At 43.9% G+C, this 21,284-nt stretch overlaps 2 protein-coding genes across 4 annotated transcripts; one reads left to right on the top strand and one right to left on the bottom strand.

The window, feature by feature from the left end:
• Nucleotides 1-5,873: 5,873 nt before the first annotated feature.
• SETD4 (SET domain containing 4) lies at nucleotides 5,874-14,111 on the bottom strand. Of its 3 annotated transcripts, XM_053935651.1 has the most exons (12): nucleotides 14,024-14,111; nucleotides 13,076-13,178; nucleotides 12,559-12,654; nucleotides 11,750-11,787; nucleotides 11,442-11,530; nucleotides 10,043-10,184; nucleotides 9,755-9,937; nucleotides 8,712-8,886; nucleotides 8,167-8,248; nucleotides 7,833-7,913; nucleotides 6,604-6,727; nucleotides 5,874-6,338 (listed from the first exon to the last, which is right to left on the bottom strand). In XM_053935651.1, exons 2-12 carry the CDS (start codon nucleotides 13,143-13,145, stop codon nucleotides 6,204-6,206), a joined length of 1,215 nt encoding a protein of 404 aa, XP_053791626.1. In that variant the 5' UTR covers nucleotides 13,146-13,178; nucleotides 14,024-14,111; the 3' UTR covers nucleotides 5,874-6,203. The 3 variants fall into 3 exon arrangements, with proteins under 3 accessions (XP_053791626.1, XP_053791625.1, XP_053791627.1); XM_053935650.1 differs by having other exon boundaries at nucleotides 9,755-10,184; XM_053935652.1 differs by lacking the exons at nucleotides 13,076-13,178; nucleotides 14,024-14,111 and adding an exon at nucleotides 11,921-12,212 and having other exon boundaries at nucleotides 9,755-10,184; nucleotides 12,559-12,639.
• A 21-nt stretch (nucleotides 14,112-14,132) lies between these two features.
• On the top strand, nucleotides 14,133-20,091 carry LOC128784243 (carbonyl reductase [NADPH] 1-like). Its single transcript, XM_053935653.1, has 4 exons — nucleotides 14,133-14,239; nucleotides 15,311-15,630; nucleotides 18,198-18,305; nucleotides 19,119-20,091. Exons 2-4 carry the CDS (start codon nucleotides 15,345-15,347, stop codon nucleotides 19,553-19,555), a joined length of 831 nt encoding a protein of 276 aa, XP_053791628.1. The 5' UTR covers nucleotides 14,133-14,239; nucleotides 15,311-15,344; the 3' UTR covers nucleotides 19,556-20,091.
• Nucleotides 20,092-21,284: the final 1,193 nt, after the last annotated feature.

A 21,284-nucleotide genomic window follows, 5' to 3' on the forward strand; every position in this document is an offset into this window, starting at 1 on the left:
AAATTAGCAGAAATTTGTCTCTTCCTCCCAAGGGGAGCAGCATCTTTTTCTAAGTAACACAACCCAACAGCAGCAGCTGCTCTGTGAATTATCCAAGGAACGCTCCCATTTCCCCCTCCTTGACACTCAACAGTTGCATTTTGTTATTGACTTACATCCAAATCTTGGACCAGTGGGGAAAGCAGGGGGGAAGCTCCAGAGATTGTGGGTGCATTAAGAACATTTTTCACGCTCTTTCATTTCGCAGGGGTCTGGGGTTTCTTTGTTTCACAATCCTCTGCCCATTTTCTCTAACAAAAACATTTTATTTGGAAATTAGGAATGTTTAACAATTCGGTTTTTTCAGTGCAGTTTCTCTCTTCCTTGTTTTTTTTTCTTGCTCTCCGCAACTCCCTGACTGATTTTTCCAGTGGAGGGTGTTCCTGCCCTTGCCAGGAGTGGAACTGGATGGTCTTCAAGGTTCCTTCCAACCCAAAAAATTCTGGAATTCTGGGACAAAGTGGAATGGGAAATGAGAGATTTCCCACCTGGGATCTGTGTCCATATCCATCTGTGCAAGGAGCAGTGACACACCCAGCTGGACCAGTACAACTAAAAGGCTCCAGCACTGCCAAAAAATGCCAAAAGGTCCCTCGTGATCCCTCCCCAACATCCTGTGCTCACCAAGCATCTCTGTCCTTGCAGAGCTCATCTCGTGGGAAGGACATGCAAATTCCCTGAAATTCCATCCCTGGGACACCCAAATTCCCTGAAATTCCATCCCTGGGACACCCAAATTCCCCAAAATTCCATCCCTGTCCATGCAGAGCTCATCTCATAGGAAGGACACACAAATTCCCTGAAATTCTGTTGGATTAAGCCTTTTTCTGACCCAGAGATGGGGCAACTGAGAGGCATTTTAAAAACTTTTATTCCATTTTCAGTCTCATGAGAAGTGTGGGACAATACAGATGTTATCATTCACACCATCACAATTGGAAGCCAATTATTTATTAATTACAGTACACTATAAATTTATTGTTCATTGATTGTTATGTACAGTGAAGTACACAAGGCACTATTGCTAATATTGTCACTATAATAATGTCTATAAACTTAATTATATATAATTAATAAAATAATATTATATTATACTATTACTAATACTAATACTATACTACTTATTAATACTATTACTAATATTGTCACTATAATAATGTATATAAATTTAATTCTCTTATAATTATACATAATTAATATAATATTCAATCAATTATATAAACTTAAAAGAAATGTATATAAACTTATGTTTCAACACACTATAATTATTGTAATAAACTTATTTTGTATACACACCATATAAACCTATATAAGCCTTGTATACACACGATATAAACCTATTAAACTTCAAAAATTTTCTATAAATCCATTTCCCACACAATTCCTTCTTGGCTTCTTCTGGACAAGCTCTGGATGCCAGCCCGGGCAGGCTGGTAGAGCCAGGAGTGGCACCAGGCTCCTGCTGAGAGCGTCCCTTGTCCCCTCATCACTGCCTGCCAGGGGTCACGAGGGCCCAGCTGTCCCTGCCAGCTCCTGCCAGAGCAGCCCCAGCAGGAGGGAGCTCTAAAGGAGCACATCCAGAGCCTCTGGAATGTCTGCAAGGGGTGCAGAGCTCAGCTGGTGATTCCTCCAGCCCAACTCCGGCATCACGGAATCATGGAATGGTTTGGGTTGGAAGGGACCTCAAATCCCACCCAGGGCCACCCCTGCCATGGCAGGGACACCTCCCACTGTGCCAGTGTCCAACCTGGCCTTGGGCACTGCCAGGGATCCAGGGGCAGCCCCAGCTGCTCTGGCAATTCCATCCCAGCCCCTGCCCACCCTGCCAGGCAACAATTCCCAATTCCCAATCTCCCATCCAGCCCTGCCCTCTGGCAGTGGGAGCCATTCCCTGGCTCCTGTCCCTGCATCCCCTGGAAATTGTCTCTCTCCAGCTTTCCTGGGGCTCCTGCAGGCCCTGCAAGGCCACCCTGAGCTCAGCCCAAAGCTTCTCCTGTGCAGGTGAACAATGCCAGCTGTGCCAGCCTTTCCTCCCAGCAGAGCTGCTCCAGCCCTCTGCTCATCCTGCTTCCAAAGCCCCTCCACCCACCAAGGGTTTCATGCCAATCATCCTCCCTGATTTCCCCAAATGATGCTCCAGGAGTCTCAACAGGTGAATGTTAAATCCCATTCTTTTCTATTTTGTGGGTGATTTTCCCTCCCATCCCCATGGAACAACTCACTGAATCATTATTCATCTCTTTAAGTCCAGGTGACTGAAAGTTCCCATGAAAATTTCATCTAACTCTGCCCTCTGGCAGTGGGAACCCATTCCCTGTGTCCTGCCCCTCCAGACCTTGGAAAATGCTTCTCTCCATGTTTCTTTCAGCTCCTTCAGGTCCTGGAAGGCCACACTGAGGTCACCCTGACATTTCTCTTCTCCAAAATCCCTCCAGTCAGAGGAAATGTTTCAATCTGCTCCATCCAAGGAAATTATTGAGAGGGATCTGTGCCAAAGATCCATCAGGCCCCTAATTCTGAAGGAATAAAACACAGGAACAGACATTTCTCCACTGCAATCCCACTCATTAAATCATCGGAGTGGAGTTCATGGAGTCATCAAGGTTGGAAGAGACCTTCAAGATCGTCCAGGCAATGATTTCAACTCTGTCTTGAGTGACAGTTCCCAGAGGAATGCCATGAGGAAACTTGTGAGAGGAGCAACAACAAAGTTAAATTCCAATAAAACTAAGATAAAAGACTACAAACCTTCGTGTTTCACTTTCAGAGCAGAAAGGAAATGACATTTTGAACTATTTATCTAAATACAGTTGTGGTATATCACTGAAGACAATGCTTTTTACTGTTAAAAATGTAATACAGTAAATAGGATTCTAATTGGATGTGGATCTACTGCAATTCCTCATTTCTCTGCAGTGCAGCTGCATCATCTAGTGGGCAGCACAGAGATTGCATTACAAAAGGTTTTACCTGTCGTACAATTGATTTGGGATTAATTATCTTTGGGTTTCCCCTGAATACCCTTCACTGCAGTGCTTCCTAAACCTGAATTCTGGGACTACAGATATCCACTAGAACATACAGTGAAATGAGCTGGAAATGTAATTTTTTTCTTTCCATTTCTGGAATGGTTTGGGTTGGGAGGGACATTACAAATTATTTCACCCCCTGCCAGGTTACTCTAAATCCCATCCAGCCTGGCCTTGGACATTTCCAGGGATCCAGGGGCAGCCACAGCTTCTGTGAGAAACCTGATCCTGTTACTGTTTAAAGAAACCCACAAAGGTTGGGGTTTTTTTTTGGGATATTTCTCTGTGTCCCAGAGAACATTAAATCCATCACTTGAGTCACTGACTGCAAACAATCATTTCAAACTCTGCCCAAGTGTGGCACTTTTTGGACAACGTCATTTTTAAAAGCTCTTTCTTTGGGAACGTCGTCCTGGTAGTGTTTTCACAGCTTATTTAAAAGCTTTAATTATCAGGCTGAGAAGTTGATACTCCCTTATCTTGTCCCAGCCCAGACAGGCCTGAGGGCACTCAGCAGTGATGGATGAGCTCCACACATTACAGGAGAAAACTCTCAAGTGGGAGCCACTTTCTGCTGAAGATCAAAGGAAATCCATGTTTTACTGACATAAACTGAAAGGGCAAAGATTTTTGTCAGGAGGCTTCATGTTTATAATTTTTCAGTGACTTCAGTGACTGCACTAAATCAACACCTCTTTTAAAAAAATGAAAGAAATCAATTGTGCTATTTCTACCTCGCGCTCTTATCACATGAAATCTGGTGGCTCTTATTACCTAAACAAACCCAGTGTGTCTTCACTGCAGCCACTGAGTGAATTCCCACGTCAGCTCTCAGAGTCATCACGGTGGGAAGAGCCCCTCAGGATCACCCAGTGCCACCCCAGCCCCACCAGCATCACCCCAAACCCTGTCCCCAACGGCCACATCCAACTCTAAAGCTCAGCTTAACTTCATCTCATCCCTCTGACTTTGTAGGAACCTGACCTTTGGCTGGGAGGGACCATCCTGGAGACTCCTCACAGCCCTCAAGGTGCTGAGTCTGGCAGCAGATGAATTGTAAGTTGGAGCACCCTGAAGATTTATTTGGTGGATGTGCAGGTGCCTTTTGCTTGGATTTCATGGAGTCACCAGGGTGGGAAGAGCCCCTCAGGATCACCCAGTGCCACCCCAGTGCCACCAGCATCACCCCAAACCCTGTCCCCAAGGCCACATCCAGACTCCTCTGGGACAATTCCAGTGACTCCAAACCTCCCTGGGCAGCTCATCCCAAGGCCTGACCACTCTGCCAGGGATTTTTTTTTTTCCTAATATCCAATTAGGAATGAAATTTGAGGCCATTTCCTCTCCTCGTTTCCCTGCCCTTCCTGTCAGGGAGTTGTGGGGAGCAGTGAGCTCCCCCTGAGCCTCCTTTTCTCCAGGCTGAGCCCCCTCAGTTCAGCTGCTCCTCCCAGGATTTGTTTCCATCCCTTTCCCAGTTTGGTTTTTTTTTTTGTTTTTTTTTTTTTTTTGCCCTCTCTGGCCAAGCTCTAACCCCTCAATGTAATTTTTTGGGTAACACTCCACAAGCTGGGAGAGAATCCAACTCCCTGCCCTGCTCTGGCCAATGTTTGTATCACTCCTGGGCAGAAGCTGAGTTTATTCACTGATGCTCAGATTTGCAGGTTGAATCTGAAAGGGAATTTATACCAAGAGGGAAATCAAACTTTTTTTTTTTCCTTTTCCCACAGTAAGATCCCAGCTCAATCCTTTCTCAGGGAACACAGTGAAATGCTAACAGCACATCACTGAGGAGAAGCAGTTTGCAGCTCAAAGTAGAGGCTGAGAGGGAGAATTTTCACTCTGAAATCTTGATTTAGTCTGTAAAACAGGTAGAGAGCACTCCAGGGCTGCTGCTTCCTCAGGCACCTCAGCTCTCAGCCCTGTCTTGCACATAATTTAGGTTGAATCAAAAAAGTTTTAAGCTTAAACTTAAATGTAAGGTATATTTTTATATATACACATAAATTGCTGTGCTCTGCCTTCTTTCCTGCTCTCCCTGGAGGGTGTGTAGGAGTTCCAGGAGCACCTGGAATAAATGTGGAGCCCCCAGCAAAAGCAAATCAACTTCTGTCAAACTTGTATTCACCTCGCCAGACACATTGTACAGGAGCTGTTCTTAAAATAACCATCCTCAGGAAAAAAAGAGAAATAAACCAGCCAAACATCCTTATCTCCTTTAACTCTGGCACCATTTTGTGATAAAATGGTAAAATTAGAAACACAGCTGGTGTTAGAGAATGAAAAGGTTTATTAAAGGTTTATTAAAGGAAGGTCAAACAGTCAGAGGGGCAGGGCTGAGCCAGTCAGTGGCACAGGAGGACCTGGAGGCAAACTGGTGAGAATTCCCTACAGAACAGCATTCCCAAATCCAAAGGAATCTCTGGAGGCACTTCAGAGCCAGAGAATCCCAGAATCCTTAAGGCTGGAAAAGACTTTAAGCTCAAAGTCCAACCATCACCCCATGGTCAGCATCAAACCAAGTTCTCAAGTGCCACATCCACGTTTTTGGACACTCCCAGGGATGGGTGACTCTTCCCTGGGTATCCTGTTCCAATGTTTTACAACCCTTTCCATGAAAAAAAAAAAAAATCCTGATATCCAATCTAAACTGATCAGGGCTTAATGAGACTGATTAGAGTGTAAAATATGGTGGCAAGTGACCTAAAAACATAATTTAGGCAAATCTGAAGGTAAATTGGCATCAAGGATGTAAGAAATGGAGTTCCAGCTCCAGAAAGGATTTTAGAAAAATAAAACAGACAAGGCTTGTAGAAAATGAAGTCATATATTTACAAAAATAAGCACTTTTTTAAAATCACATCATGGAAAAGAATCACAAGAGAATCCCAATTCCAAATGAAGTTTCTGCAGCTTAAATAAGGGTCCTGCCCTGAAATGCCCTTTAAAAAATTCTCTTTTCTCCAAACCAAGGAGCTTGAGCTCTCCACCTCAGCAGAACCTTTTGTGTGAAGGTCAGCAAAGAACAAAATTACTCTGGTGAATTTTTAAATTATTCTGTGCTGTTCAGGTCCATTAAAAGAGTGATAATCTGGCAATAATCCCTGAGCAATCACAGCTGTCACAGCTCCAGGGGGCTCAAGTTGTTCCTAAATTCAAGTTGCAAAGAATCTCAGCTGATTTCTGAAGGATCTTGAGGTCTTCTGAGCGCAGCATCTCCACCAAAGCCAGGTGGGTTTTGAGGTTCTCTTTGTCCCTTTTCAGCTGGGAAATCTGGAGTTGAGACAAATGGGATGAAATTATTCAAAATTTTGATTATTTAATAGGACCTGAAGAGAAAATTTGTGGAAATCTGTAAGGATTTTATTGATTATGTTAAGATAGTGTTTTTTTTTTTTTTTTTAATTCCCCAAGAGAAACTTCAGTAGTAAAAAAAAAAAAAAAAAAAGAAAGGGAAAAGTCATCAAAATTTTCACCCCAAAAATGACATTGTTCTAATAGAGAAAGGAATCTGAGCTCCCTGGTTTTTCCAAATTACCTGGAGAAGGACGTGCTGGGTCTCCTCTATTAAAAACTGACAAATTTTTGCTGCTGTACCCAAAGCCTGCTGTTCATTCCTGGCTGAAGTGACATCACCAAGCAGGACCCTCCTCCAGCAGGCACTGGAACCCAAATGGTTGAAGAATACAGAATTATTTGCTGCACTCCCCAGCTGGATGCCAAACGTGCCTCTGCTGCCCTGGCCCTCACCTGGGCTCATAACCCACCCCAGGGATTTATTTTTAGTTCTTAGATCAATTTATTCCACTCAGCAATGAATCTTCAAAGCACAAACAACCCTGAAGAAGCCTTTTCTCATTAATTTATCCCCTCATTTCATTTATCCCAAGCAAAGTGTAGGTAATAATTTTCCACCCTTGATGTTTGAGGCAGATTTGATATTTGGAATAAATGCTCCAAGTGCACTGAGAGTCCCTGGAGATGAATTTCAGCAACTTCCTTGGCCCTGGAATTCCAGCCTGTGGAACACATGACTCAAAGAAATCAAGCCAGGTTAAGAGCATTTAAAATTTCATCAAACCAACAGGAAAAAGGCCTGGAGCCTGAACCTTGAGGGAATATCTGGGGCTTGAAACAGAAAGGGAAAATAATACAAGAAAGAAAATCACCAAAGCTGCAATAGGGGAGTGAGTTTACAGTCAATGGTGTTCTCTGCCTTTCTTCTTTTCACTTCTCACCTGGGGTCAACAAAGACAGACACAGGAGATCCAAAAATTGTCCCAGTGTGTCACTCACAGCCAGCAGAGAGCAAAGAGTGAGGGGAAACAGAAAATATTGAAGGGGCTGGAAAACAAATCCTGGGAGGAGCAGCTGAGGGAGCTGGGAAGGGGCTCAGCCTGGAGAAGAGGAGGCTCAGGGGGGACCTCACTGCTCTGCACAACTCCTGACAGGAGGGGCAGGGAAAAAATGAGAGGAAATGGCCTCAAATGGCACCAGGGACAGCTCAGGGTGGAGATCTGGAAAGAAAATTTCCCTGGCAGAGTGGTCAGGCCTTGGGCTGAGCTGCCCAGGGAGGTTTGGAGTCACTGGAATTGTCCCAGAGGAGTCTGGATGTGGCCTTGGGGACAGGGTTTGGGGTGATGCTGGTGGCACTGGGGTGGCACTGGGTGATCCTGAGGGGCTCTTCCCACCCTGGTGACTCCATGAAATCCAAGCAAAAGGCACCTGCACATCCACCAAATAAATCTTCAGGGTGCTCCAACTTACAATTCATCTGCTGCCAGACTCAGCACCTTGAGGGCTGTGAGGAGTCTCCAGGATGGTCCCTCCCAGCCAAAGGTCAGGTTCCTACAAAGTCAGAGGGATGAGATGAAGTTAAGCTGAGCTTTAGAGTGAGTTTTCTTCCTGAGACACATCAGCCATGGAAGATCTCCAGCTTTGATACTGGTGTTTACAGCTTCTCCATCACTGCCAAGCAGTGAGTTTGCTAAAAAACAAGTAATTGTACTTTTTTGTTGGATTTTGATACTAGAAGCAAAATCTGACTCCCAGAAAAACTGAATAAATTCTCATCAGGAAAAGAAAAACTACAGATACTTACTCTAGGAAATCATGATCCTTTAGAATGGAAACTTTGGCCTTTCTCTGCTTGTCCAGTGGTGAGAAATATTTGAGGAGAGTATCTGCAGGAAAATACAGCTTAAATATTTTAATAAATTGTATGTAAGAGAAACCACAATCAATTGCAAAAAAAGATTTCAACCATATTTTTCATGTAGGACTAAGATCAAAACCTGTTAAATTTTGGTGAGCCTTTCAGAATTCTCAAAAGCTATCAGCACTCTCCAGGATTGTGTCCTATAACAGAAATCCTGACTCAAATTTAAGTTATGAAAAACTCCAAGGAAGTTCAGTTTGTGGAGTCTGGATTTCAATCCTCAATGGTGCAATCTAAGACATCCACCTGGAATCTCTACACAGATGTTGTTAATAATCACAATTTTAAAAAAAATATAACAAAAACTATTTTTAATTAAGAAAAAATTAAATCATTAATTTTTATGCAAACCCTCTTCTACTCCTTGAGAATTTACACACTCAGTTTTCTGTTTTTGTGCCTTTCCATACTCAGTCCATAAATCCAACCTGCTGAGACATAAACAGTGCTGTGAGGGTTGTCCATGGCAACAAATCCATATTCCAGCAGCAGCCTCTGATTATCATGAGGTCCATAGCAGATCAAAACTTCCTGGTGTTTTTTGCATTGTGAATCTGTCCAAATTTCATAGCTCCTTGTCTGCTCGTTAAACCCAGCCTTGACCTTCAGGGAGTGAAAAATAAAAGGTTTTGACTCTTGGTAGGGTGAAAAAGGAAACAAACCTTTGAATTTTGAAACCCCGGAGGATTGAACTTCTTGTTCAATTGTGGGACTTCTTGGAGAGACCCCAGATCTGCAAACACAGACAGTTTGGCCTCTCCTGTGTTGCCCCAGCTCAGTGGTGGCACCCAGAGCCTGAGAGAAGTTGGAAATTCTCTCTGCACTCCCCTCAGGCTGCTCTGAGGCTTCAGCCAGAGGTGAAGTAACACAGGAACCATGGAATATGTGTCAGGACAAGGAATTTGTCTTGCTTTTAGGAGCAGAGTAGGGGGATGTTTACAAGAGGCTCTTCCCAAAAGCTCTTTTGGATGCAAATCTCCCCCAGCCACTGTAGGGTCTCCCTGTACCTTGGCTTTGCTGCATCAACTGAAATATTTGAATTATAGAAATATAGAATAAAATGAATGTTTGGGTTGGGAGGGACTTTAAACATCCCATCCCACCCCTGCCATGGCAGGGACACCTCCCACTGCCCCAGGCTGCTCCAGCCCAGTGTCCAACCTGGCCTTGGGCACTGCCAGGGATCCAGGGGCAGCCACAGCTGCTCTGGGAATTCCATCCCAGCCCCTGCCCACCCTGCCAGGGAACAATTCCCAATTCCCAAAATCCCATCCAGCCCTGCCCTCTGGCACTGGGAGCCATTCCCTGGCTCCTGTCCCTCCAGGTCCCAAGGATCTGAGACATTTCTCCCCCTGTGACACCTCTCCCTGCCCTCCCCACACTCATCACCCATCCCAGAAATGCAGCTGGCATTGGCAGAGTGCACTTTATAAAAATAAAGACATTTCCTGATCTGTTTTGAGCTTCTTACCTGAACATTTGGGCTGTGGTTTAGCAAATCTAAATACGGTGCCAGTGCATAAACATCTGGCTCCAGGGACAAACACTCCCTGTGTGGGTGTTTCATGTAGATTGTCCTGGTATTTACAGTGCACCAAGCCCACTCCAAAGCACTGAAATTAAAAATGGTTCCTGTGTTCTCAGCAAATAAAGGCTGCAGGGAAGAGAAGAAAGCTCTGGAAGATTTGAACAGCTCTTGGATGATCATTTTTTGCTCCTGAGCTGCCTTTTTTAAGGGTTTTGGGAGCAGATTTATTACATCAGGTTCCAAACAAGCAGGGCAAGTGTAAGCCTTGGGTAGAACATCCAGGTAGGGCTTCCATGGAGATTTCTCCCCAGCGTGTTTCTCTGCTATCAAAAACGTGCACAGCGCCAGCAAAGGAGACACCGGGGGCTTCCATCTGTTGGGGAAGAAAAATAAAATAAAAGTAAAAAAAAAGGCAAAACATTAAAATAATGAAAAAATAAAAATGAAAATAAAACTATTAAAAAATTTAAATTATATATAATTATATATATAATTATATATATATAAATTATATATATTATATAAATAATATATAATATATAATATATTAAAATTATATATAATTTTATATATATTTTTATATAATAAAAATAAATAAAAATAAAATTAAAATTAAAAATTAAAAAACAGATATAATTAAAATTAAAAATTAAAATAAAAAATTAAAATTAAAATTAAAATTAAAATTAAAAAAATAAAAATAAAAAAATTAAAATAAAAATTTAAAAATAAAAATAAAAAAGAAATTAAAATAAAAATTTAAAAAATTAAAATTAAAAAAAGAAATAGAAATAATAATAAAAATTAAAAAACCAAATAGGAATAAAATTAAAAATAAATAGAAATAAAAATACATATGAAAATTAAATAATGCAAATAAAATAAAAAATAAAATAGAAATTAAAATAAAAATGTAAAAAATAAAATTAAAATTAAAAAAGAAATAAAAACAAATATAAAACCAAAATAATTTAATAATAATAAAAAAATTAAATAATCAAAGATAAAATATAATTAAATAATAAAACTAAAATAGAAATAAAAATAAAAAATAATAAAATACCAATGCAGCAGACCCACAGAGGTGAGATGGGAAAGGAGCAGAGCAGTGTTTCACCTCTCTCAGACCTCTCTGGAAGTTATAAACAGCTTCTATTTCAAACTTCTTTGTAGTTCATCTCCAAGTCCTTTGGCTGATTTAAAGGGGCAATAAAAGCTGGTTTTGGTAACAATTTCAGGTTCACTCCTTGGGTTGGGTTTTTTAGGATACACAAGTACTCAATGCCCAGCATGGGGCTTTGTTCCAAATTTTCCAGATTTCCAATTTGCGCAGTTTTATCTTCCTTCTCCTATTGCAGCTGAGTCACAAATTCCCAAAAAAAAAAAAAAACATTTCTAACTGGCCTTTAGGGCCAAGCAGGCTCTGAGGCAGCTCCAGCTCCAGCCTGTGCTCTCTCTCCAGCTCTGCCAAGCTAAAAGGGGATGTTCACCATTCAAACTTATTCCCTATCTGAGCATTCCACATCCCTGAAATGCTGGCACCACTCAGGATATTCAGTTTAAAGCTCCACCACCCCTTCAGAGGATTTATTACTGCTGAAAAAGCCACCAAGTGTCACTTGTCACTTACTTCTCGATGTGTCCTCCCAAGCAGCTGCTGAGGACAGTGCCCGTGGTGAGCAAACACTTCTCAGGCAATGAAATAATCAGATCTCCTGCCTTTGAGGGAGGAGGAAAAAAATTACCCACAAAACCAGTAAAAATCAAGTGTAAAGACTCATTTAATTACTGTGGGGACTGGTGGTTTCACATTATGGCTGCAACAGTCCAAAAGTCAGAAATTACAATCACAATGGATTTCTCTGAGCTTTGCTTGTTGCAAAAATCATTAAATGTCAAAAAAACCTGAAGAGCTGCATTAGAAACAACATCACTCACCTGAAGAGCTTTTGTTGTCATCAATCCCCTTCCTGTCTCTGAAGAAGGAGCAAATAAATGTAGATATGGAAAATCAGTGATCTGTGATCAGGTGAGCAAGGAAAAGCTCTCAAAGAACAGGCACTATGTCTTACAAAACATAAATTCAGTTATGGACTATTCCAGATTTACCTCATTTCTTTGTTCTCCAATTCTCTTTATTTTTCAGGATCTTTTCCCTGCATATCCTGCAGCATTTGCTGTCCAGTTCTAGCAATTGTTCAGCTTTTTTTCTTCCCACTTATAGCAATTCTTCACCTTCTTTTTCTCCATTTTTTCCTCAAACACATCTTTCAGCACCAGCTGCAGCTCTTGGTTTCAGAGTTTTAACTAAACTTTAGCATTTCTAGTCACAATATTTTTCTCTGATCCATTCCATTATTTCTGCTCTGTCTATAATACCAGAAAATGTTTAAAATATAACCTACAGAAAGATTTAAAATATAAGTATAAATCTTTACTGTAAAGATTGCTAAGTGAACCTCAGCTCTCTGCTGAACTTGCTTGGGGATAAAAAGACAAACAAGTTATAACAAGGTTAAATTCCAAAAACTGTGTTATTAACACTTCCAATTTTGGCTTTTTCAGGCCTCCATATGTATTTTTTCATATTAAATTGAGATTCCAAGAATCCTTGGAAGAGTATCAGTAATTGGTTTTTTTTTTTTTTCCTGATGCCAGACAGGGGCATAATTCAAAAGGAAAGCAAGAATCTAAAACTCTTAGAAGATTCAGAAATTTGTACCATCGATAAATAATTAAAGCATTACCCCAGAATTCCGCTGGCCTTAAATTACTGTCTTCAAAGCCTCTCTCTTTTAGCCACTTCTTAAGTTTAATGTATTCCAGCTTGTGACTGCAGTTGACTAAAAATAGAAAAAAAAAAAATTAATGCTATGAAAGAGCATTCTGTTGGACAATAAAGGAAATATAAACATTTTTCTGTATAGTCAGAAAAACTGTGTTTTGGACATTTTAAAGCATAACAGAATAGCAAGAAGGAATTGAACTACATAAATTTGGGGTCTCTGGTCACTGGGAGGTCTCAGAAATGTGTGAGTTATTCAGCATGTCCAAGGAATTTTAGAATAATGTAATATTTGCCATTAGGCAGAAAAGTGAGCTCAGAAAATTCACCGTGCTCTGCTTGGGACTGTAAACTAACGCTTAGATATATGCCTATAAAAAAATTTCCAAGCACAAAGGCTTTTGGAAATATAAATAATAAAATGACACCTTGAGGAACAATTGGTTATTTTATTATTTAACTTCCAGGCATGATGATACCTCCATCCATAAAACTCTTCAAGTGTTTTCTTCTTCTCTTTCGACCTGTCCGACCTCTGCTCTTCCTCATATTAAGCAACGGATTTAGCCTTTTTTAGACAACCTGAATTTAAAATAAATTTTAAAATAACTGTTTTAGAAACATTTAAAGTCAAATTTATTACTGTGAGCATGGGCAGGCCCTGGCACAGCTGTGGCTGCCCCTGGATCCCTGGCAGTGCCCAAGGCCAGGCTTGGAGCTTGGAGCAGCCTGGGAGAGTGGAAGGTGTCCCTGCCCATGGGATGGGATGATATTTTATAGATTTATGGAATATCCCGAGTTAGGAAAAACCCACAGGGATCCCCCAGTGCCAGCCCTGCCCAGACCAGACCCCCACCAACCCCAGCCTGGGCACCCCTGGCAGCGCTGTCCAAAGGCTCCTGGAGCTCTGGCAGCCTCGGGGCCGTGCCCATTCCCTGGGGCGCCTGGGCAGTGCCAGCACCCTCTGGGGGGAGAACCTTTCCCTCATCTCTTTCCTTGTGCCAAAACTGCCCCGAACTGAACCTCAAAGCGCAGCTTTTCCCTGCCGGGACGGAGGGCCGGAGGGAGCCGGGATCACCCACAGGAGCTCGGGCTCCTCCAGAGGCCGGCCCTCCATCCTATCCCATTCCTTTGGGTTGAAAAGACCTCAGAGATCATCGAGTCCAAATCCCATCGCCCATCATCCCATCCCACGCCCAGAACTGGGAATCTTGTGCTAACCAGACCCCCATTCCCCGCTCGGCACAAACCCCCAGGACGGGAGGGAGAGAAACGGCCCCGGCAGCGCTGCGGGAGCGGGAACTTCCTGAGGGAAGTGCCCCGCGCACTCCCCCTGGGAGCCACGACCGCATCCTCCCCTGCCAGCCCAGACTGTGATTCCCGAGTCTCTCCCGGGCTGGAATTGCTGCCGGGAGCCCCAAACCCACCTGCTAAGGGGACACAAGGACCGACATTCCCTCGCCGTCCCTCTCCGCGAGTCCCCGCCCGCTCTCCCGGCCCTGAGGCGGGGCTGCCCCGCCATCTTAGGGGCGTCCCCGTCTCCCTTCCCCGCGGTTTGCCAGTGGCTGTGCTTTGGGGGTAACGCGTTCTGTCCTCGCCGTGCGGAGCTGAGGGGCGAGGGAGAGGCGCCCGCGGTGCTGGAGGTGGGTGATGGGGTGCTGGGTGTCCTCCCGGACCCTTCACCCCCGAGGGCGTCGGGGTTCATGGCGGCCCGCGTGTTCCCTCCCGTGAGGGGGACGAGAGGAGCGGGGAGAGAGGGAGGCTTGCGGTGAGGTGGGAAGGGCGCTCCTTACCCTGGAACGTCGCTCTGGAGATTCTTGGAGCGATATATACTCGCTGGATGCCTGCTTAGGGTTACAAGGAAGTTTGGAAGAGAGATGGTTATAATGCCAAAAGGGGGCAAACCCAGCGTTTCCAACTTGCTTTTATGGGGGAAATGCAGCTTCTCTTAATGCACTGTATCTGTTAGAAAAGCAGCAGGCAGGTTTTCGGATGCTGTGTTACATAACCAACCATTGTAGTCAGCCTGTGTTCTGCTGTTTTCCCCCGAAAAGGCTGTAATTGCTTCTCCTGCCTGGCCCTGGAAGATAAAGCTACCCCATCCTTTTTTTTTTTTTTTTTATATTGTTTGGGACCTTAAAGATCATCCACTTCCAACCCTTGCTATGGACACGGATACCTTGCACTGAACCAGTTTGCTCAGGTTTTGAGCCTGAAGTTTTCAGCAAAACTTGAGCTGAACCAATTGAATCTTCCCAAAAGATGGAAAGTCTTTCTGTGAGATTTTAGTGCAGAAGAGCTTACTCCTACAAAAAGTTAATTTAGTACTAAAGATTAGTCACTGGCATTTTTTAGTCAAGACATTTCTTTCTTATTTTTACCCATCACCAGTTGGCCTTTCTTCAGAACATTGAACACCAGATTTCTCTGTGAATACCTCATGTTGCCTTAGGAATTTACACGGCTTGCACAGGAATGTAGTTTCACATAATCCAAGGCGGAATTTTAAAGAAAAAGCATTTCTCCAGGGAGGCTCCACACTGCTGGAAGTGTTCAAGGCCAGGTCGGATGGAGCTGCCTGGGATAGTGGAAGGTGTCCATGGCAATGAGATGATCTTTAAGGACCCTTCCAACCCAAACCATCCCACGACTCTTAATTCCTTTCCAAGCAGCGATTTTGTCTGTCTGACTGAGCTTTTCTTTGCTGTTGACAGTTCCCGTGAGGCTGGCTCACGCCCCGAGGGGACAATGTCCAGCGTGCAGGTGGCTGTGGTGACAGGGTCCAACAAAGGGATTGGCCTGGCCATCGTGCGGGCCCTGTGCAAGCAGTTCCCGGGGGATGTGTACCTGACATCCCGGGATCCCGGCCGCGGCCAGGCTGCCGTGGCTCAGCTCCAGCAGGAAGGGCTGCGCCCGCTCTTCCACCAGCTGGACATCGATGACCTGCAGAGCATCCGAGCGCTCCGGGACTTCCTGAAGGAGAAGTATGGAGGGCTCAACGTGCTGGTGAACAACGCTGGCATCGCTTTCAAAGGTAGGAAGTGCTCTCTTGGGGTAGTCCTGTGTTCTGTGGATGCCTGATGCTCATCTCTTCGAGACAGGTCTCATAAGCTCTCAGAGAAAGGTATCACACCCGAGATAGCCCAGCTACCTCGGATGGCATAAGGTTAGCAGGATGGCTTCTGAGACAGTGCTGGAAACAGAAAAGTTTTAATAAAAGGCAAAATAACAAAGCTCTTTGCGGAGAAAACCCGAGCCAGGGCAAGAGGTTCTTGCTCCTGCTAAAACACTTCACAAAAGCGATTATTTCCTTTGTTCTCTTCTTTTCCTAGTGAATTACCTAGGCGGGACCTTTTGGTTTCTGTCCAATTGTGTGTCCTTAGATTTGAGGTGAAGTCCTCAAGGTCCTATGAGGTGTCTTTTAACCAAACTGAGGAGTGAAACTTCTGGGCTTTTTTCCTTTTTAAGGAGACAGAGGGTAATTTGGTCACTGTTAACAGGAGGCACATTCCTACAGATGCATGCAACACTTCTGTGCTACTGCCATGCTGCTTTTTGCTTGGGCAAACTTCAGGTCTTAAGGATGATGTGAGAACAGTGTGCCAGGGGAGCGTCAGGTTGGACATCAGGAGGAATTTCCCCATGGAAAGGCTGCTCAGGCCTTGGCAGGGGCTGCCCAGGGAGCTTTGCAGTGCCCATCCCTGCAGGTGGCACTCAGAGCTCTGGGCTGGGGACAAGGTGAGCATCAGGCACAGCTGGGACTCCATGGGCTGGGAGAGCTTTTCCAGCTGCAACAATTCCATGATTCTGTGAACGTGCTTCCCTGGAGGGTTGTGTTTGCACCACATGGAGATGTTGAGGCACACAGGGCAGCTGGGCTGGGTTGGGTTATTTGCCTCAGTGCCCAGCAGGGCCATGGGAGCCCATCTCCCTTGGGAATGTCTCCCTGTGCCTCAGGGAGCTGTTTCCTCTCTTCTCCACCCCCATGCTCTGTTCTGTGCATTATCTGCTCAGGGATTCCAGCTGATGAACAAGCACCTTTATTGTCCCTGGGTGGGCTTTGCTATCCCGAACTTTCTCAGGCCATTCAGTCACCTCTAAGCCACTCAAATCCTGCTGTGCTGAGCAAGAATTTAACCCTTTCACCTCCCAGTGGGCAGAAAGGCAGGGAAAGTGAGAAAGACACATCAGTTCCAAGGTGGAAGCATGCATTTTTGTTGTGTGTATGAAATCCAGAATCAGAATTTGCTCCAGACAGAGCAAATCACAAGTCTGGCTGATGGTTTTATGGAGAAGATAAAACCACACAGGTGAGAGCCCACCTGCAGAGCTGCCCCAGCCCTGTCCCAGCCCAGGGAGGAGCTGGAGCTGCTGCAGAGAGCCCAGAGGAGGCTCCAGGATGAGCAGAGGGCTGGAGCAGCTCTGCTGGGAGGAAAGGCTGGCACAGCTGGCATTGTTCACCTGCACAGGAGAAGCTTTGGGGTGGCCTAATTGGGACATTCCATGAGGGAATGGCTTCACACTGAAAAAGAGTAGGGAACTTGTCATGGAGTGGGGGTGCAGTGATGATCTTCTGACTCTTTTGCCTGTTACTTTATAGGAAAATTGCTTCAAATCAGCTTATTGGGAGGCAGCTCTTAATAGAATTGTCTGAGCTTCAGGGTGTGCTCAGGAAAGATTCCAGCAGCAGTTAAAATATCACTTCCGGATGTTTAGCCTTGACTTTCCTCAAGCTGACAAGAGCTGAGTCAGCAGTCACACAATTTAGGATGTGATAAAGGAACTGTTGCTGTGAGTATCAAGCACAGAGGGTGAAACATCTGTGTAAGAACTTGCTGTGATGTTTCTCTCATAGTTTTAATTTTTGCTTCCCAGATTGGTATTTCTACCCAAGCTTGTTTCTTGCCTCACCAATTTTTGCTGCCATCCCAGAACTTAAGCTTTCCTTTCTTAGTTGTAGCATTATGTGCTATTGCATCTGTCAAAGATTAGATTTGCCGTGAAGTTTTGTTATTTTGGTTTTGTGCTGCATTTGTCCAGCAAAGTCCTTAATCCAGCAAAAACTTCCTGTATCAAATGGTGGTGGAGCTGTGGTTGTCTTCTGGATGAGCCTCTCTGGGAAGAGTTGTCTAATAAAGCTTCTTTAACCAGGGGAGCTCAGGATGTTACCACATACCCTGTTAGACACAGGAGTGGGGTTTGGGGTGTAAGGAGATTCTCTCTCACAAGGAAGGAAGGATATGGAAGCAGGATTTGGGGTTCTGCAGGGTTTAATTCTCCCCCTGCCATAACCCTGGCCATGGGTCATGATCTGCCTTCATGTGTGAGATTTAAATGCAAGTGAGTGATTTGCAAATGAGTGTGGGTCATTAAACGTGTTTTGCAATAAAAACCACATCAAATAATGACCTGTTACAATTTCTCTTTTGAATTATCATGGATTTGGAGACAATGAACACCTGCCCAGACTGTAATCATATTCTCATTATTAAAAACAGCAACTAAGATAAACTTTTGGGGTTTGGTAACTTCTATTCAAACTGTGTTACAATTCTCATTTTTGTTATTTTTTCCCCCTTCCTTCCTACCTCTTATGACCAGTTCATGACACCACTCCATTTGCAGTCCAAGCTGAGGTTACACTGAAGACAAACTTTTTTGGAACCAGGAATGTTTGCACAGAATTGCTGCCTCTCATGAAGCCTTATGGTAAGTGAAACAGAACAAGTGGAGGAAGAGTTTTGTTTGAATTTTGGCCCTTTTCAATGGGAAATCCTGTCCACTCTCAGGCACTGCACCAGTGTTTCAGATGTGGTGCTGTGAAGTGTTTGCTGCTATAAATGAAATGTAGTCTCTGCTAATATTTAAATACATCGAGGTTTTCAAGGAAAAAAGAAATCAAGCAGATGAAAAACAGGTTTTTATATCCTGAGGGAGAAGGAATAAACAGAGTGAGTGAATTTTGGGGAGAGGGGAAACAGTGCCAAAGTTGCAGTCTAGTCCTCTGGTACTACAGTGAAGGATGACTGATGTTAATAATGCCAATAACAGGATTAATTTCTGTGGGTGGCTTTTAAGATTAAATCCCCAAATTCACCACCAGAACGGCTGTGAAGTATCAGGAAAGAGAGGAAACAGTGCAACATAACTTCGGAGATGATGAGTGATTTACTGATTCAGCTGACTTGTTCCTCTTACTGAAGTGCTGGGAGATAAATCCTTAAATTTGTAAATCTCCAGGTATTATTTCAACTGTAGTAAGAGGGTACCTGCTGATTGTGAAGTTGTTTCTTGGAGGTTTATCTGAAACTTTTGCAGGTTCACACCTTAAATTACCTCTCATGGTATTTATTAGAAATCAGAACATTGAGTTAATCTGATTTTCCAGGAGCTCTGCAAAACAACCCACCTAAAATATTTTACAGATCTTCACCTGAGGAGTGAATCCAGAACTGGAGAGCAGCCTCACTTCAGTGAGAGCTTAAAAAGTGTGAAAATAATCAGTTTTTATTCTCGTTTCAGGTCGGGTGGTGAATGTCTCCAGCATGGTGAGCAGCTCAGCCCTGAGAGGCTGCAGCCAGGAGCTCCAGCAGAAATTCCGCAGTGACACCATCACTGAGGATGAGCTGGTGCAGCTCATGGCCAAGTTCGTGGAAGACACCAAGAGAAATGTCCATGACAAAGAGGGCTGGCCAAACACTGCCTATGGGGTGTCCAAAATCGGGGTCACCGTCTTGTCCAGGATCCAAGCGCGGCTGTTAAAGGAGCAGAGGAAAGGTGACCACATCCTCCTCAATGCCTGCTGCCCTGGCTGGGTCAGGACAGACATGGCAGGTCCCAAGGCCACCAAGTCCCCAGATGAGGGGGCTGAGACCCCCGTTTATTTGGCCCTTTTGCCTTCCAGTGCTGATGCTCCTCATGGCCAATTTGTCAGTGACAAAACTGTCAAACCCTGGTGAGCTCAGGGAGCTGGGGATGGGTTCCAGGGGCTGAGCTCATTTTCCTGATTTCATTCCTAATTCCATCATTCCCTTTTCCCTCTCCCCTGGCATGGGTCTCATGGAGCTGGGATGAGGAAGCAGGTGCCTTATCTCTCATCACAGTAGAATTTTCCAGGACCCAGAGCTGCTCTGGAGTCTGCACAGGGTTTTCTAAAGAGGATGGGGTTGTTCTAGAGCTGCTGTGATCTCTCTGGGGGGAGACTCAAGATCAGAATCACTGTTGGACAGACATTTGTTACTGTCAGAACTAAATGGAATTAGGTGAAAATAAAAATAGCACTGATCCACCATTTATACCCAAACATAATCAGCTGGTGTCATTAATATATCAATAAATAATTACTGATTTATATTCTGGTACTTAATTATTCTGGTACTAAAAACTTCTAAAGTCAGAAAATATATTTTCATTTTCTGCAGCAGAGTTTGTGGCTGGGATTTGTGATGTCTGCATTGGATACAGAGAAAATAAACTACAGACCTGACACAGCAAAGTGTTCCTCAGTTCCTTTATTGCACAGCCAGAAGTCTCTTTAATAAAATCTGAATTAAGTGCTCTCCACATAGCAGCAATGACAACTGTAAGTGATATGGAGAGCTCTACATTTGCTGAAATGCTGCTTATTACCTTTCAAACTCTCAGAGTTGAAAAATTGCCTCTTCTGAGGCTGAAGGAGCTGGAAACAATTGCCCATAAAGCTGTTGTTAGTAATGACAAATCAATAATGGGCTTGTTAATTGTTAATCAGGAGTCAGGGAGGCGATGCTGGCTGGCTTTGACATTGGCCTCCCCCAGAACAGCTTGGGTTGGGAAGCCTTGGAGTGGAAGGCATTGGGAATAAATATTGTGGGGGATTATAAATTGCTTATCAGCACAGAACAAAGGGCTGGTTATAAATTGTTTTTTTAAGCATACAGGAGCATTGTTTTTGTGAAGAATTATCTCATCAGTCATGCCCCAGAGCTCCTTGAAGGGAAGGCCAAAAGTTCTCAGGGTAATCAATTCTGTGGGAAGTAAAAAACTCAGAGGCCTTGGCTTTAGGGGAAAAAATTATAAAAGTGTTGGAACCCTGGGTGCTGAGGATTTTGGACTTTCTGTGCTGGCAGGCACTGACCCCCAGGAGAACACTGCCTTGACCTGAGGCCCTGGAGAAGCTTCCAAAATTCAATAATAAAACTGAGATTACAGGTGTGGAGTTAGAATAGAAGTGTGTGATAGCACAGGGTGGGAAACTCAGAGTTGAAGGGTTTGGAATGCAGGAATGGATAGAAAGCAAGGTGGAGGTTTTAGGGTGGAGGCTGCTCCTTCTTCTTCGCCTCCTTCTCCCTGGCTTTGGGTGGTTTTGTGCAATTGGATCAAAAAGTCCCCATTGTGGGCACGGGTGGTTGGGTATTGGGTTAAAAGGGAAAATAACTGAGGTGTCATTTCTGAATTGCACAGTTTATCCTTAAAAATCTTGTAGAGAGAAATACATCACCATTTTTTTACCTTGTTAGAGTAAAATACTGCAGAACTCAGGGTTTGTGAGACTGTGACACAGATAAATAATAAACATTTGAGTGAGCACAAGCTATAATTTCAAGTGCCTTCAATCCCAATATGACAGAAGAAAAAAGAAGCCAAGAACTGGCACAAAAGCTGTGAAAGTGTTGGCTGCTACACCGTAACTCAACCCTGCTGCTGTGC

This window comes from Vidua chalybeata, chromosome 2 (assembly GCF_026979565.1).
Source record: "Vidua chalybeata isolate OUT-0048 chromosome 2, bVidCha1 merged haplotype, whole genome shotgun sequence".
Taxonomy (NCBI): Eukaryota; Metazoa; Chordata; class Aves; order Passeriformes; family Viduidae; genus Vidua; species Vidua chalybeata.

Coding starts and splice junctions, on each gene's coding strand:
- SETD4 (XM_053935650.1), bottom strand. CDS start 13,145: ATGAGGAAGAGCAGAGGTCGGACAGGTCGAAAGAGAAGAAGAAAACAC. Junction 12,655..13,075: donor GAAGAGTTTTATGGATGGAG/GTATCATCATGC, acceptor TTCTATTTTTAG/TCAACTGCAGTCACAAGCTG. Junction 8,887..9,754: donor ACCACAGCCCAAATGTTCAG/GTAAGAAGCTCA, acceptor CACTCCCTGAAG/GTCAAGGCTGGGTTTAACGA.
- LOC128784243 (XM_053935653.1), top strand. CDS start 15,345: ATGTCCAGCGTGCAGGTGGCTGTGGTGACAGGGTCCAACAAAGGGATT. Junction 15,631..18,197: donor CGCTGGCATCGCTTTCAAAG/GTAGGAAGTGCT, acceptor TCTTATGACCAG/TTCATGACACCACTCCATTT. Junction 18,306..19,118: donor GCCTCTCATGAAGCCTTATG/GTAAGTGAAACA, acceptor TTCTCGTTTCAG/GTCGGGTGGTGAATGTCTCC.